General features: G+C 43.2%; 1 protein-coding gene across 3 annotated transcripts in view; it reads right to left on the bottom strand.

Moving 5' to 3' along the window:
- Nucleotides 1-15,726, bottom strand: part of PRDM10 (PR/SET domain 10) — a 46,714-nt gene that overhangs the window by 5,866 nt on the left and 25,122 nt on the right. For all 3 annotated transcript variants that reach the window (XM_075723126.1, XM_075723125.1, XM_075723127.1), the window contains 8 exons: nt 14,063-14,290; nt 8,319-8,666; nt 6,341-6,496; nt 5,112-5,291; nt 4,213-4,323; nt 2,926-3,126; nt 2,190-2,333; nt 873-1,043 (listed from right to left, as the gene is read on the bottom strand). In XM_075723126.1, coding sequence (XP_075579241.1) covers nt 873-1,043; nt 2,190-2,333; nt 2,926-3,126; nt 4,213-4,323; nt 5,112-5,291; nt 6,341-6,496; nt 8,319-8,666; nt 14,063-14,290 — 1,539 coding nt within the window. The remainder of the gene's footprint in view (nt 1-872; nt 1,044-2,189; nt 2,334-2,925; nt 3,127-4,212; nt 4,324-5,111; nt 5,292-6,340; nt 6,497-8,318; nt 8,667-14,062; nt 14,291-15,726) is intronic.

Raw genomic sequence — 15,726 nt, 5'->3', positions numbered from 1 at the left:
AGTTTGACATAGCTCTGTATCAAGAGAAGTGCTTAGAGTCTTACCAACTAAAGGCTTTTTTGAGCAACACCTGCTAACGACACCAATTGGAGTAATTTAATTACAAGTCTCAGACCTTGAGAATATTAGCTGCAGGAATCTGCCCTCATGCTCTTGTATCGGTAAAACAGCCACGGTCAGTATTAACCGAGGCCACCGTTTAGGCCTTTATTAACCAAATTCATAACTTCACTTGTAATGAGGGGCCTGAGAGAACACAGAATTTCAGATTCAAATACAAACCCACGGTAGTTTCAGTTTCACCCAGTGGTTAATACATTTGAAGGCTACGGCGATTTCTTACAGCTGCCTGAGTTATTCTCCTCAGCTCAGTTACTCTAGTTACACTCTTTTTATTTTTAGGAGGCTGTTGAGCATCACAGAGAATGAATATTCTAATAGATTATACAAAGGGAAAGCGTAAGTGCTTTCTGTACTTCCAAATTTTGGCTCTGGCTCACTGAGAACAAGGAAGTACAAATTAGTCTTCTCAACTGTAAAAATGGGTCACCCACTGACCCACTTTTCCAGTTGTTGGAAAATCTTCCAAGAGCAGCCTCAAGCAAAGGTGCCCAGATGGGTAGAACTAAATTAGGACTGCATTGATATGTCTCCAGCAAGCTGATCAAGACTGGCAGGACTATTTATGCCCAGTACATGATGCTTGCAGTGGGAACCCTAAGCATTATCTATCATTTATCTATAAAAAAGTAGTCTGCACCACTTTCTGTAACTACTCCTTAACACAATTCCGAGCACTACAGCCCCAAGAAAGCACAGGCTTGATATGGAGGGGGTCAAAAGCACGTCAAGTCCTCCAACAGGTTACTCACCTGGGCCACTTGAACAACCTGCAGCTGTATGTGCTGAGGCTGCTGCAAGCCAGTGGTGGCCTGAGACACAGGGATGTACTGGATTCGCTGGTAATCTCCCTGGGGAGTTCGATAGTCTGTTGGGATGGTCTGGGATATCTCCGTCATTGCTTGTGTCAGCAAATCTGTTGTCTGAGCAGGTAGAAAAATACAGATGGTCATCACATATTGTCTACTGAATTGAGTACTTTTGCAGGGCTGTAGTTCTATCATCACTGAATCTGCACTTACACCACTGGGCCTAGTCATTTATTTACAAGAGCTTAATGTGTACAGAGGATGGGGTCGTAAGCAATCACCAGGGATCATGCGCTAGGATTGCTCTCTTCTGTCTAAATGCTAGTCAGAACCACTAAGGGCTAACTTAACATACAATAATAAAAAAAATTATTTTCATCCACTTACTTAAAAGTATTCTAATTGGACAACAAAAATGCTGCATTTGTAAGGGGTTGACTTAGTTTCCAAGTCAAAAAGTGCTTCTCGGATGCATTCTACCTCTCCTCCCCACCTGCCAGGGTGATACTTTTCTTGACAACTCTATTTCTAAAGTGTGTAAAGACATCTAGCACATAGCTAATCAGGTTTACGAAGCCAACAGCATCCTGGTTGAATCCGCCCATTTTTCAAGCAAAACAGACTTTTATCCAGTTTCAGTCTTCAAATAGGAACTTTTAAACCATGGTTAAGATTTTTAAAACCATGCAGCATCCCAGCACCACTACAAGACACAAGACTGATGTTCTAGTCTCAGCTCTCACTTCCCTAACACCTGATCCATTAACAGCGGAGAGATCAGCCACTGGAGGTTCACGTTGCTCAGCACTGCGCTGTCTAAAGGATTACAGAAAGATTTTGACTCCTCTGAACAGTTTGATCCACGCCCCAGTCATCATTAAAACACATCCTCTTGATCCCAAAGACTGCAGGCATGTCAAGAGAACAGTTCCAGTGAAAATCCACGAGGTGTATTCCTGAGTTAATTAGGCACTTGTGAAAGCATTATGTGGAGTCAGTAGCATATGGGTCTGAATGAAAGAAGGGAATGGAGCAGGGGAAAAAGACAAATCCTTAGAGCTCCAAAAAGAGAAATACGTAGTTCCTGGCAGAGCAAAACTACAACACACAGATTCAGGAACAGAAGTGATCTCAAATAATGTCCTAACACATGCTTTAAAACGATGCCTGCCAAATAAACACTACGACTCCTATACCAGAGGGCTTCTGTTCTGCTTGTTTCGCTCCATTGGCCTGATCTAGCACGTCTTGAATCCTTACCACAACAGTCTCTCCAGTAGTGCTGTCGGTGGTTAGAACGGCAGGAGTGGAACTGATGACGGCTGTCGCCAGCGGGGCATGTATTGTGTTAGGGAGCTGAGCAAACTCCGGGTGCTTCTTGCGAATGTGTTGTACCATCTTCGTCTACAGAGAGATGCAAAAGAGCATTAGAAAGACGGTCAGCAACTCTGCTTTGGGCCAGCTGAAATCAAACAGCCCTGCAGACTGCAGCTTTTGTGTTTCCCTCAGTAAGGCAGCATCGAGACTCACGCTATGGGATGCTTTGGTCAACAAGAAGGAAACAAGGATCAGAGAGATGCTGCTGATTAGAGCTGTCTGATACTGAAATACTGCCCCAAACCTCACAACCTGTAAGCTTTTTACCCCAACACAGCCGAATACTTTGGGGACCTTTTCCAGAGGTCACCTTCTCTGCATTTTGTTTCCCTACTCCTCTCCCTCATCACTGTCAGCGAGCTGTCTCCGAACTTTTCCGTTTGTGACCGCGCTCTGACAACATTTCCATTTCTTCTTTCAAGCTCATGCCCTCTATTTAGTGAGCCTTTTTGCCATAAACCGAGCAGGCTGTACCCATATTGTCAGCATGCAGCATGAAGCCAGCACTCTGACTCAGAACAGAGAGCTCTGCTCATGGACCGACAGATGACAGAGACAGTGGTAAGAAAGCATCACCAGGGAGAGGCTGTTTTCTGAGGCTATGAGACAACCCCCGTACCTTACTGCTGTACTGCTTGGAACAGTGCGGACAGCAGACCGGAGGAGTGGCTATGGTGCCTGTCAGCTGGGTATGGGTGCTCAGCATGGGATCTGGCTCTCCTGGGCCCGCAGGGCGCAGTTTCCGGATGCTTGGAGGTAGCTCAGCACCAGGATGGTTCTTCAGGATGTGTGCTTTGCGTTTGCTGGCACTCTTGTACACCTGCAGGGTAAAGATTTGGAATGCAAGTGGTGTAATCCCGATGTCTGCACAGAAAACAGCTACCGGTTATCTTTCTCAATGGTCTGCATGTTGCTTTAGACAATATGTTCAGTTAAATCCCCAAACCATTACAACACAATTCATGAATATACATACACCTTCCAGTGTTTAATCAACCTCTAAAAGCAACCCCTTTTTGTGTAGCATGCAGAAGCCATTTGAGAACATGTGTGCCACAACAAAGCAAAGCAGGACAGGAAGGTAAGAGGAAAACTTTTTTTGCCTGATACTTGAAGTTCAAATGTCAGAGAAGCCACTGATCAAAGTTGTAATTTGTCCAATGTTAGTTTGTCATGAGGGTTGATGCCTCTGCTCTCACACAAAGCATCAAATGCTTTTAATAGCCTTCAGTGATCAACATATTTTTAAATTCTTTTCAGACACAGCAGACAAGTATTCTGTAATATGATTTAAAACGATCAATTTTTTCCCCTTTAGACAAAAGGAAGGAGGCATCGTGGAAGAATATACTGAGGATAAGAACAGTCAGTCAAAATACACTCCCTGGTAAATAAAGGCCCACACACATCAAAAGCAAAAGCCAGGGAGTAAGAACAGGAACCCAAAGGCAGTGCAGAAGAAGCTTCAGGCTCCACTGAACAGTGGGAATTGCTGGCATGTGACTAAGTAAGCAGCTTAAAATGAGTTAAAGACTAACTTTCAGAAGTGATACAGAAACCAAAATAAATTAGTGTTCAGGAATTATAGATAGATAGGATACTTAGTCCTGGGTTGCAAAAAGTCATACAGGACTAAGGGTGGGTGAATGCTTGCTGGATCACAGTATTCAAGTTTTACCAACTCCAAAGACGGCAGAAAAGGAGAACTGCCGTTTTCAATTAGCATTCAGCTGCCTTGGCCTAAATGCATTTTGTCCTAATTTCTTTTGGATAGCACCACAGAAATGTTGCTGGCAAGCACCTCAAAAGAGCTACAAACCCCGCCAGATGTTTCTGTGCAGAGACAAATTGGTTGTATACAGGTCTAGGACTGAGCTACCCTCTGAGGGGTGATTTCCTTACATACCTTATCACAGTACTGACAGAAGTAATCTCTGTTGGGTTTGATGATGGGCAACGTGAGCTCTGGCACCTCTTCTATTTTCATGTCTGGATGTCTCTTTGATAAATGATTCACCTTAGGAGAAAGAAACAAAAAGAACAAGAGAACACATTACAGATGGAAGCTGAGCAATTGCTGCTTCTCCTAGACACAGATAACATCCAAACCAAACCTGTACTGATGGTAGCCAGCAGCACCGGAAGCATTTGCTGCTGCAAGGGTTATTGTGCATTCAGTCAGCTGCTAAAGGTAAACACGGTTTTGCTAGATCTCATTTACAGCTTCTCTAATCAAAATAAAGTGGGAAGGTGTAAAACAACTTGCCAGAACTCTCTTGCAGCTGAGAGTGAAGTAATGTAAAGGATGTCTGCCCAAGGAGACCTTTGCTAGCAGAGATAACAAGCCTCATGAAATATTTGCAAGTAAGAGTTCTGGCTGCATAACACCCTTTACACAGTGGCAGATACAGGGCATGGCCAGGAGAGGTCCCTCAAGAAGGGGGAGAAAAAAAAAAATAGGAAAGACAGTCAGGAAAACTGAGGCAGTAAGGCTGAACTAGGCAATGTATCAATCTCATGTTCTGCTAAATACATTACACATCAATCAGCATTTGTGTTGAGATATGGTAGTGACAACCAGACATACAAACACAAGCAAGGAAATACACAAAGACACACATTTGCTGAAGAGACAAGACATAACAGCTTTAGAAAGAGATATGTAACATCAACTCAGCTACAAAATCCTCCCAGTTTCACAGCATCCTTATGTTCCAACCGCTGGAATTCCATCTTTATTCCTTAACCATTCATCAAAATTGAGTACAGAAGTTGTAAGAGAAGCTAGAACACACAGACACTCACCAACATCCCCCTCCGGCGGAAACCCATCATACAGAGTCGGCACTTGAACATGAAGCTTTCGTAGTCAGTGGACGCTATCCGAGGCTTGAACGTTTTTGAGCGGCTGATTCGATCAGCTTTCTTGGCCTCCCTCTCCGGGTTGTGCATCCTCTGCATGTGCTCTCGCAGCTTGTCTTTCCTCTAGGGAAAGAGCAATTGGGGAGAAGAAAATCAGCACCGCTTACTGCCTTATTACCCATTACAAGGAAGAGCCACAATGCACGTTGTTCAGAGATCTCTTTGGCTTTTCCTCTCCAGTGTTGCTGTGAAACAGAGTTGCATGCTCAGTGTTGGACAGCTCAGCAGGAACCCTTTGGGCTTAGGTTTCTCCTTCAAACCAAGCTGAGGTTGCTCAGCCACAAAAGCAGAGCCAAACTAATGCTAGTTTAGCAGCCTCTGTGAGAACAAACCCCTCCACTGCTTGCTGTTCTTTGAACTTATCCAAAATATTCACGTATGGCTGGAAACTTGCATCAAATAATGCTCTTGACTGAGGAGGACCTCAAGTCCTACAATGGTACTGAACCTACTGCCCAGATGCAATCCAGCCTCTCTGGACATACACTGTCTAGAATGTGCTTCTCCACCCAAAAATATCCAGTTCCTCAGTATCCCGCAGAAAAATAAGAGACAAGGAGCAGGCTGCTGCCACCACCACAGTCTACCTGGCTCACAGGTCTGCTCCATCTGTACTGGAGGGATCTGGAGAGGCATCTGGATGTCATGTGCTGACATGATGCGTCCCATAGACACAGGCACCTCAGCCTGGAGTATTATTAATCCACTGATATCAGCAAGAAGTTTTCTATCAGCAGGAAGTGTTCTTAACTAAGCTGATTAAAGCAACACAACCCAAGCACTTGGCAATTGAGCTGTACAATGACCCAGTTCTTAATGAGCAGATGAAACTTCCTTTGCTTTTAAATTATTAGAAATAAGATTTCATAGATGACACATGCTGTTACAGCAGAGCACACTGGTGTGGATCTTGCCCCTTGTCCATCAGAAACGAAATGTTGTAGCTCACACGACAAAGCAGAGCATGCAACTTGCAAGCGAGTCTAGCATGTTTATACATTAGTTTCTTCCACCTTTGAGAACATGAGCTTGTCTACTTGAAGGAGGGGAAAAAAAAAAAAAAAGGTGTTCTCCACCCGTATCGGGAATGATCCAGTCAAGAGTCATCTTACCTTGAACTGCTTGCCACACGTGGAGCACAGGAAGTCTTTGCGGTCTGAGTGTCGCAACATATGGAGTCGCAGCTTGTCAGGACGGCAGAAAGCCTTGTCACATTCTGTACACTGGTAAATCTTTTCTGAATGGAAACTGCGTACATGTTTCTTGACCTAGAATTGCAGATCATAGAAAAATGGAATTTATTCAAAAGAGAAGAGTGTGTGGTAAAACAGTCTAGGAAATTCTTAGCAAAAGGAAAAAAAAAGAGAGGAAAAAGGTTGTAAGAGTTCTCTAGTCTGCTTTGACTTAAAAAGTATTTTATCAGAACAGTTGGTATCTAGGCAATAGTTTCTATAAAGCCGTAACATCTTTGTGATCCATCTGGATGGACAATTTGATTTCCTCAAGACTGATTCTTGAAGGCATCAGCTATTGCACAGTTGAGCACTTAATGGGCAGCAAAAGTCCACGATGTACCAGTTTTACTCAGTCATCCTTGGAGTTAACACGTTCATCTGAGGTTCATTATCTTTACCTCATTTCTAATAAATCTAAACTCAAGGACTACTTCCTTTCAATCAGAGAGAACGAGCTTGCAATTAGAGTTGGAAAAAAAGAAAAACCCAACCAGAAAAGCATTTGCATACCATTCCTGAATGGCAATTACTTTTGCATACTTTGGGACTATCCTTGACCTCTTCAAGCATCTAGTGAGATTTTTTTTCCCCAATAAAGTAACTAATGAGGTTTGACATTTGAAATCCAAGCACCACTCAAGAAATGGATCTCTAATTAATTCTTTACCATCTTCTAATACTGATCATACATGGAACAACTTCGTATCTTTATCTGTTCCACAAAAAAGTATTTACGTAGGCAGCAATCCGTGATGACTAGACTTAATTATTCACATAGCACCAAATGAAAAAATCATCTTTAAATTCCAAAATAGAGCTGAACACCTGGTAAAAAGCCGTGGGACCTTCTGACTGGCTCAGTTGCACAGCAAAGTTTATGGGGAATTAGGTTGCAGTACAGCATTTCTGAATCATCAGCATTTTTCCTTGTTCTACATTTACAGAAGATAAAAAGTTTTTTGCCGGGATGATATTACATTAGTAAATCACGCTTCCCCGTCCTTTCCTCTTTAGCCAACTGGATAGTCTATCAGTCCCTGTTACTTGACATAAGCTGGATTTCTACATTTCAATTTAAGTCAGGCAGCTCAGCAAGACATATCAAGCTCTTTGTCCAAATGAAGGATAATATATACACCGTACGTCTCCCTTTCTTACTGAACATCAAAATAGCATCCTTAAATTCTATTAACGATCTTCTCCAACAGCTCTGCACACTGCACAAAGTAGTTACATTACTCGCTACCCCAGTGCAACCTCTCCTAAGCAGCGTGCAGAGAAGAGGAGGAATCAAGTAACCAGCTGAAGCCCAGGAGGGAAGTCAGGAAGCAAAGTAGTCTGATCCGTTCTGGCATTTCTGCCAGGTCTTCAAATGAATTACCCTGACAAGAACAGTCAAGGGATTAAAAGATATTTGTGTCACGTAAAACCACAATTTTGTTTGGTTCAGAGTCTTAACGACAAAGGACAAGATGTACTCAAGTACAAGCTGCATACAGCAAAAGACAATTCCTTTTTGTGCCATGGATCTGTACTGACAAACAGCAGTCACGACCTCTGCTTTCGGCATTTTCTGGGGATAAGGGACCACCCCTCCCACAGTACAGTGCCTTCTAATGCCAGAGTGAAGTACCATATCTGATGATTTAGTGGAAAGAGCACTTCAATGGCATAAGACAACACCTAGCCATGCTTGGTCACTCTTCCTTGTTGTTTTCTGACTGACATGGACCCGTTTATCTTGTGAGAATGAACTGACATGCAGCATTACACAAGAACAGTACCAAAAAATTCATAAAGAGAGTGCTTGCAAGAGACCCAGAAGGCAGTGCTTCAAACCAGTACGGCATCTCACCTGGATAAAATCTGGAAAGCGTTTTTTGCAGGTAGGGCAGGTGAAATAGCCATCATTGACATGGATGGCCACATGATCTTTAAGCAGATCCAAGCGGTCAAAGGACTCCGGACAGAAAATGCAGGAGTATGTTTTCTGGTCCATGTGGAACTTCATGTGGCTCTCGAGAGCACCGCTGTTGATGAAGCCCTTGTTGCAGATGTCACAAGTCAAAGGGCAGTTCCCTTCCCGTCCGTGAAACCGCAAATGCTGATCCAGTTTGTCCTTCTCGCGGAAGGCCTTCCCACACTGGAGGCATTTGAACGGGCGAAAGGATTTCCGTATGAACAGGTGCTGAAGAGCTGCATTCTGAAAGAAACATCAAAGAGACTGTTAGCTTTCGTAATTTCATATAGATTCCACATCCAAATATTTTCAAGATTCAATACACCAGCTGATCAGTGAACCTAAACGTCAAAAAATACTTTTGCATTATAGATACTGCTTCCATTTTACAGAAGGGGAGGCTGTGACAGGCAGAGGTTAAGGGATATACCTGCAGTTACAGACTGAGTTAGGAGAACACAGTGCAGGAGTTTCCTCTCCAGCCCCTGTTTTCTGCTGATTTAGCTAACTTTTGTCTTTAGCACGGCATTTTCCTGTAAAATAAAACTAAGTCTTCTCTGAAGTGCAGACCTGGGCCCGAGAAAAGCTGCAATCCCAGCTGATTTTGGGGGATTGAGTCAAAAGTTCAGCCACCATACAGAGGAAGGGCAAGCTAATACCCTGTCTTTCACGCAGGAGCTGGGCTTGTGAAATGCCACAGCCCTTTACAAAATCAGCTTCTGCACCAAAGATCACCACAGAGATGTGCAGCAGTGGTTTAGCATTGCCTGGAAAACTTCTGGTAGAACATACATTCAACCTCTTTGTTATTATCAAAAAGAAGAATGGAGTTTCAAAACATTACAGCAGGGGCAGAATGGCAGGTTTACAACCAACAGGTAAGAACTCACAAGCAATTCTCCTATCTTTGCCATTTAGCATGTATCATGTGCGAGAGCCTGAAAATGAAGAAGAAAGATGGGAGACCAACACACTGGTGCCAAATCAAGAGGAACTCTGATAGATTCTGTTGTCTACTCAAAGGGTAGTTGTTTATATACAAACTTGAAATTGCTTTTCTTGGTGCTGCAAGAAACTTTAAGACGACTGTGAATTGAGCGTAATGCGGGTTGTGCCAACATTCATTTTAAAATTTAATACATTGGGCTGCTCTTCTCCGTTTTCCTCCACTCCTACTATGCACAATTTCTCTTCTCAGTCCCTGCTTTGTTTTGGCGTGTGCCTTCCTTCAGTCTACCTCTTCTGTAGCATTTCATGATTGTTATCTTTTTCCTTCCTCCCCTTCCCCTTCAGATAAATGTTATGGAGCCATCCCAGTCCTGATAACAGTACTGTCTGCTGGAAGAACAGATGCTGCCGGACACGTTGCCTGTAGGAATAGGCAAGCGTGCCCTGCACCTGCATTTCAATATTGGACGAGAACTTTCACATTGGACAGCTGCAAAGCTGGGAGTCAGTCACACCTCCGCATGCATCAAATCCCACAGCACACTAACACCCATACAGTACTGAAACTACACTGCAGTTTTGCCACTTCTCTGCGAGACGTCTAAGGAGTATTTACTCTTCTCCAAAACAAGATCTGTACATCAGCATTTATTGATGTCTTCTCTTTTCAGATGTTACACACAGAATCTGCATCACAATAGTGAGAGAAACAGCGCTAGAACATTGCTGGCACCTATGCTCACACACGTTCAATATTACATACATCTCTGTGAGATACATTCAGGACTTCTGCAAACAGATTTCCCTGGTTTCCTCTCTCCTTCTCTTGTGGGAATGTCTGGGCTGACATTTGCTGCGTCCCTTAAGCATGTGCCAACAGCTGACACTGAGAAAGTCAAGTTAGGAGCTTTTCTGCTGGAATGAGAGAACAGCTTGGGAATACTGTGAAATGCTGTGCTAGAGATTAAATCAGTGAACCCGAACGATCCTTTTCACCATCTGAACTGCAGAGGGAAACCTATACTTTCATTCCAGAAAAAGGGAACATAAGAGCAACTGTTTTGCTATAAACAAGCTAACAGTTTCATACAGGAGCCCCAAATGAGCTCTCCCATGAGTTGTTGTCATCTCCATTCTCCATTTTAAAAGTGGAGAAGCGGAGACAATGGGAAATACAGGCATCTGCTCTAAGTCACACTGTGAGCTGGAAAGATAGACACGTGCTGTGTAAAAATGAACACGTTGCTTGAAGTCAGAAGTATATAGCTTTCCCCTTAACTATAGGGATATGCCAATAAACCAAGTAGTTGAAGAGATGCACTTCGAGTTCTTAACTCCACTATTACTGTACTTTGCTATTTGGAACCCCCAACAATCTGACTGGTAAGATAGCAGGCCAGACTTCTACACCACATAAGTCAACATCGTCCCATTACTATCTCAAAGGCTACAGAAGGGTGAAACCTTTTACTGCTCTTTGGTTAGATAAACTATCAACTATAAAAACAGAAGAAGAGAACTAAGTGTTGTCTCATTAACTGATAACATTGATCCAGTGCAAACAATTGCATAAACAAATCCTCCAAAACTTTAAGATGGATATTATAGTATTCCATCCAAGCAGCGTTCTCCTATAATATTCACCTTAAATCCACAATTAATTAGTATGAAAAGAACTAGAAGAATGCCAATTGTTATTCAGATAACACTTAGTTCTGGACATCGGTCACTTGAAGAACAGATGTGACAACTTATGATGCAGGGTCAATCAGGAGACACTAAACAGAAGTTGGACAAAACAACATGGAAGGCGATGTTGTTACGTACCATTCGATTAGATACAGCAAAAACCCAACGAAACAAAAAACCAGTCAAACCTACCTGCAGCTCCAACTGAGCAGGCAGCATTGAGGGAGAGAAAAATACTTATGTTATGCAATGGACTTTAAAACAGAAGCCTTGACTTCTGCAATAGTCACGCTTCTGCGGGTCACTATGAGGGCCAGCTCTTCCAGCTAGAGTTTACTTAGGCAAAACTCCTTTGAGGTTTTTACCTCAGGAAACACTAAGCAGATCTTCAAGGTTTACCCTGCAGTTAATAACTGCCCAAGGGGAGTTAAAGGGCAAAAGATAAAAACCACAGATAATCCTGAAGGTGTTTTGTGACCTTTCATGTTTTCTCAGAGTTGATTAATAATGATGTAATGCATACTGCAGAGCCCCAGTGAGAATGAAATGCTTTTAGCAGAAGGGGATAGTTTGGGCAGGATGACAACAGGGCAAGGATTAGAAGAGTGAAACAGTTAAGGAGCAGGAACTTTTTCTTAACCTCATCTTACTGTTTTTACTCTTCATTATACAACTGGTTGCATTTCTTTCAGCACAAAGGAAGTGACTGTGCTTTCCAAATCCTATCCCTGCCAGTTGCCTCCTCCAAGTAAAGCAGTCACCTACACATTTTAGGATCAGATCTGCATGTAAAAAAAATTTGGAAATGCAGATGTTTCTGGGATCAGCCCATAGACACTCTGGACGCTGCCCAGAACTGAATTAAAAACAAATATTCATTTTGGCTGTGGACCACACGTTCCTCTAATTTGTTACAAGAGTATCTTGAAGGGTGGGTGTATTTTTTTTCAATACGAAGGACATGACTGCCATATTTAAGGTCTGATCTCCAAGGAAACTCCACAGGCTCTAAAGCAGAGGCTGAAAAACTGACTGATCCTATCAGGACTTGAATCCTGGGGCAGAGATCAGTGCTTCCAGCTAGAATGAAAGCACTCTCAGAGCATCACTGCCTTAAACCTTAAAAAGGCTGAAGCAATTCACAAGAATTATCGGGTTTGAAAATTAAATCCTACATGAGTAATAAGGAAGAACTTGAGCTGCACAGGTCTCCAGGTCATAATCAGGAAACAAGACTTTCTACGTGTCCTTTGGAAGTGAATGATGTACTACACACCTTAAAACCAAATCTTAAAACCAAATGTTTGCTTGCTTATAACGTTAAGCGCATGTTTTTATAAGAAGGTGCTGTGAATAGCTGAATTGAATGAGTGCTCATAGGGTGCTACACCTTGCTGTGCTTTTTCAATGCTTAAAAAAGAAAATAACGCTTGCTCGTTTTATCTCAAGTTCTCCTTGCTCAGTCTGACGCACCTTGAAAAGGCCCTACGCAGCCACCCATCTGCCATTCTGCCAGTGCCCCTATCTTGAAACGTCTCCAGGACTCTGCTGAACACAAGCTGCCAGATGTATGGGAAGTTAGGGAGATTTGGCAACACAAGCACGTCACCAAGGACTAAACCACCACTGCACTCCTCTTCGTTGTCACCCATTTGTGATGAATTACCAGGCAACAAAAGCTAAGTCACAAGACAAAGAAGTTAACCTCAGAATTTCTGTCCCTTTCTTCCCACATTTACTGTTTAAGAAGATCTTAAGTTCACATCTTGGGTTCAAAAGTTCAGGGAAACAGGCAACACTTTCCCCTTCCATCACACCCAGGCCTCAACTTTCTACTGAGGAAGTTGTGGCATATCATAAGCAGTTAATACCCGTGCTCTTTACTGTCAAAACTCAGCATCTGCCTTTGGTACTCTGTTACTCACCCTTCAATACATTCAGTAAAAATCCCCCAAGCTTTTAACATATGAAAATCAAATTACTGGTAGAAACTTGTCATTCAGAGAGTGCAAGTGTTTCATACGGTTAAAAATTCTGCAATCTTAATGTGCCCCAGCCAAATTCTTTCTTCAAGATATGGGGTAACACCACGACTGGTCTTGCATATATATATATATATATAGTGTGTATATATATATTGCTGTAAACTGAGAGCAAAATTTGACTTAACATCTTCTTACAAAAGAACAGCTACTCAACTCTTTTCTAATCCTTTCTCATCCCCTAAAAATGAAGTCTTACCCCAGTTGCAGCTGTTCCTTTCCGTAATCAAAATTTTACACATGGAAGAAAAAGAAAAAGATTTTAGGCTAAATAAGCCAATCTCACAGTGACATGGCTTGAAGGATTATTCGCTTGAATCATTTCCCTCCCACACACAGTAGAGGAAAAAAAACCCAGCTCACCCAGCTGACACAAAGCTCAGGCTCAAAGTGTTTGCTGTCGATACACAAAGCTCTTCGCACAGGTTTTAATCTCAAAGACAGGCAGTTTTTTCTACCCCAAGAAAGGACTTTATCACTAAATATCATCATCATCAAGTGAGTGGATCTAAACCGAGGTCATGGTTCCTCTTTGGCAACTATTTGCAAGACAAGAGTTCCGAGAGACACAGATGGTGCTGTGAACAAGTCATTACTCCGTGCCACAGCACCGTAATTCAGCCGGCTGTTTGAAGCACTCCTGCTTGCCAGCTTGGAGGGACTGTGTTTCTATGAAAGAATTACTGTGCTGGAATTGAATCGGCTCCAATTGGTGACCAGTTCTCACTAGCATCTCATGAGATACTAGTTCTTTACATGAGATTTGTCTTCCTCTCAGCACAAAGAAATAAAAAAAAAAAAAAAATTGCTAGGAATGAGATGTTTTATTCAGGATTTGGAAATGGATACGACAGTGAGAGAAAGAGACCAGCTGGTCCTGGCAGGCAGGTCCGGCATTTTCTGGGTTACAGCAAGTGGAGAGGGCGAGAGAAGACATGAACCGCCGTCCTCTTTGCTTACCCTGATACGCTTTGCTCGCCTCATGTCATCTGCTGTCATGGTGCTCTGCGTAGGCACCGCGCTCTCATCGTGCTGCGGCTGGATTTGTAGCGGGTGGTTTTCTGACTGCTGCTCCAGTGCCGACTGCGTCTCTGATGGCACTGGAGTCTGTTCCTGCTGCTCCAACCCATTCAGTGTGGCTTGTCCGGCCTCATCAAACTGCCCCTTGCTGGAAAAATGCAGCAAGTCCTGAAATCGCAAATCATACAACCAGTGATTATTCCCCCCACCCACTGAAAAATGCTTTGATAAACTCAGCAGACAACAAGATTTCTACATATTTAATCACAAGCTATAAACAAAATGTTTCTATGCTAACGCTTTCCTGCTGTGCTCCATTGATGCTCTCAGCAGATCACCTCCACCAACAGCAACAAGGTTCAGAGCGCTAGGGAAGAAACGCTGCAGGTAGGTGACTCTCTTGGCCATCACGTCATCTCACCGGACACAGACAATCAAAACAACCTGGCTGTTAATAGCCAAGCAAGTTCTTCTGCACTCGTGACGCTGTTACTGCTTTAACCAAAGATGACATAGGCTGACCGGTGAGAAATTAAGACCAAAGTGACTAGCACAGACCAGGGAAAGCAGAGAATTTCTGTCTCGTCGAAATTGCCGTCACTTTGAAACATTATCATGTATCGTTATGCAGCGTCTCCTCCTTTCCAACAAACTAGCTGGAGTGCTTGAACTGGAGAGTGACAAACGAGATCATTATACTGTACACTGCGTGTTTTGCTATCTGGTTTCTAAGCTCTGCATACTCTCACCTACTCAGCTGCATACATCACTTATATTTATCACACAAAGCTGTTTTCCTCCTTTTTTTTGCATTAGCGTAAAAGAAAAGGGAGGGTGTTGGGAGCAGTAAGCACATATCAGAAATCTACATTCTTTCCGTATAAATTCCAGTAACTCCTCTGGGGTGGAATCCTCTCGTATTACAAGAAAAAAAAAACCCAAACATAGATCCTTCCTTGACATTGCTTAATGCAACTAAGTAAACTTAAAAGCACAAGCTAGGAAACAGAGTGCCAAAAGTATATCAGCTCAAGGCTGGGACTGTCAAAGCACAAAAGCAGGTGTGGGAGAAGAAAAACAGGGAGGTGCCAGAAGGAGCACAGCTGTTCTAAACTGTGAATGCTTACCAGATAAAGCCACTTAGAGCAATACACCAGCCAAATATCCAGTCCTGGTCTAGGTGGCAAGTTTCCACACTTGCTGACACTAAACCGTGCCCACGGCATCCTGAGTTTCAAGTTCTCAGGCGGATGAGCTTGTGCCTAGTCATTAGCGAGGCAGGCAGACCTCCAAAGGCTTGGGACATAAACATGGCCCTGCTCGAGTGTATAGACACACGTGAGCTCGCTCTGGGCCACGCTCCAAGCCGGCAGGACGCGAGCCACCTCCAGTCCAGAGGCCATTCAGACACATTAGCACGGGACTGCGCCCAGTAAGCCCTGTCTCTCCGGAGTTAAGAGTTTGGGAACAGCATTATGTTTACTTGTCTAAACAGAGCTGGCTTGGGTCACATCAGCTTGCAAAGAGGGTGATCTCGCAACTGCCTGTGCTTATTGAAACATTTAGGGCAATTCTGTACCCTCAGAAAATGAGCGGCAGGCATT

The sequence above is a fragment of the Pelecanus crispus genome, chromosome 19 (genome assembly GCF_030463565.1).
Source record: "Pelecanus crispus isolate bPelCri1 chromosome 19, bPelCri1.pri, whole genome shotgun sequence".
Lineage (NCBI taxonomy): Eukaryota > Metazoa > Chordata > Aves > Pelecaniformes > Pelecanidae > Pelecanus > Pelecanus crispus.
Note: the sequence above shows the minus strand (reverse complement) of the source record. Positions and strands in the feature narration are given on the sequence as shown.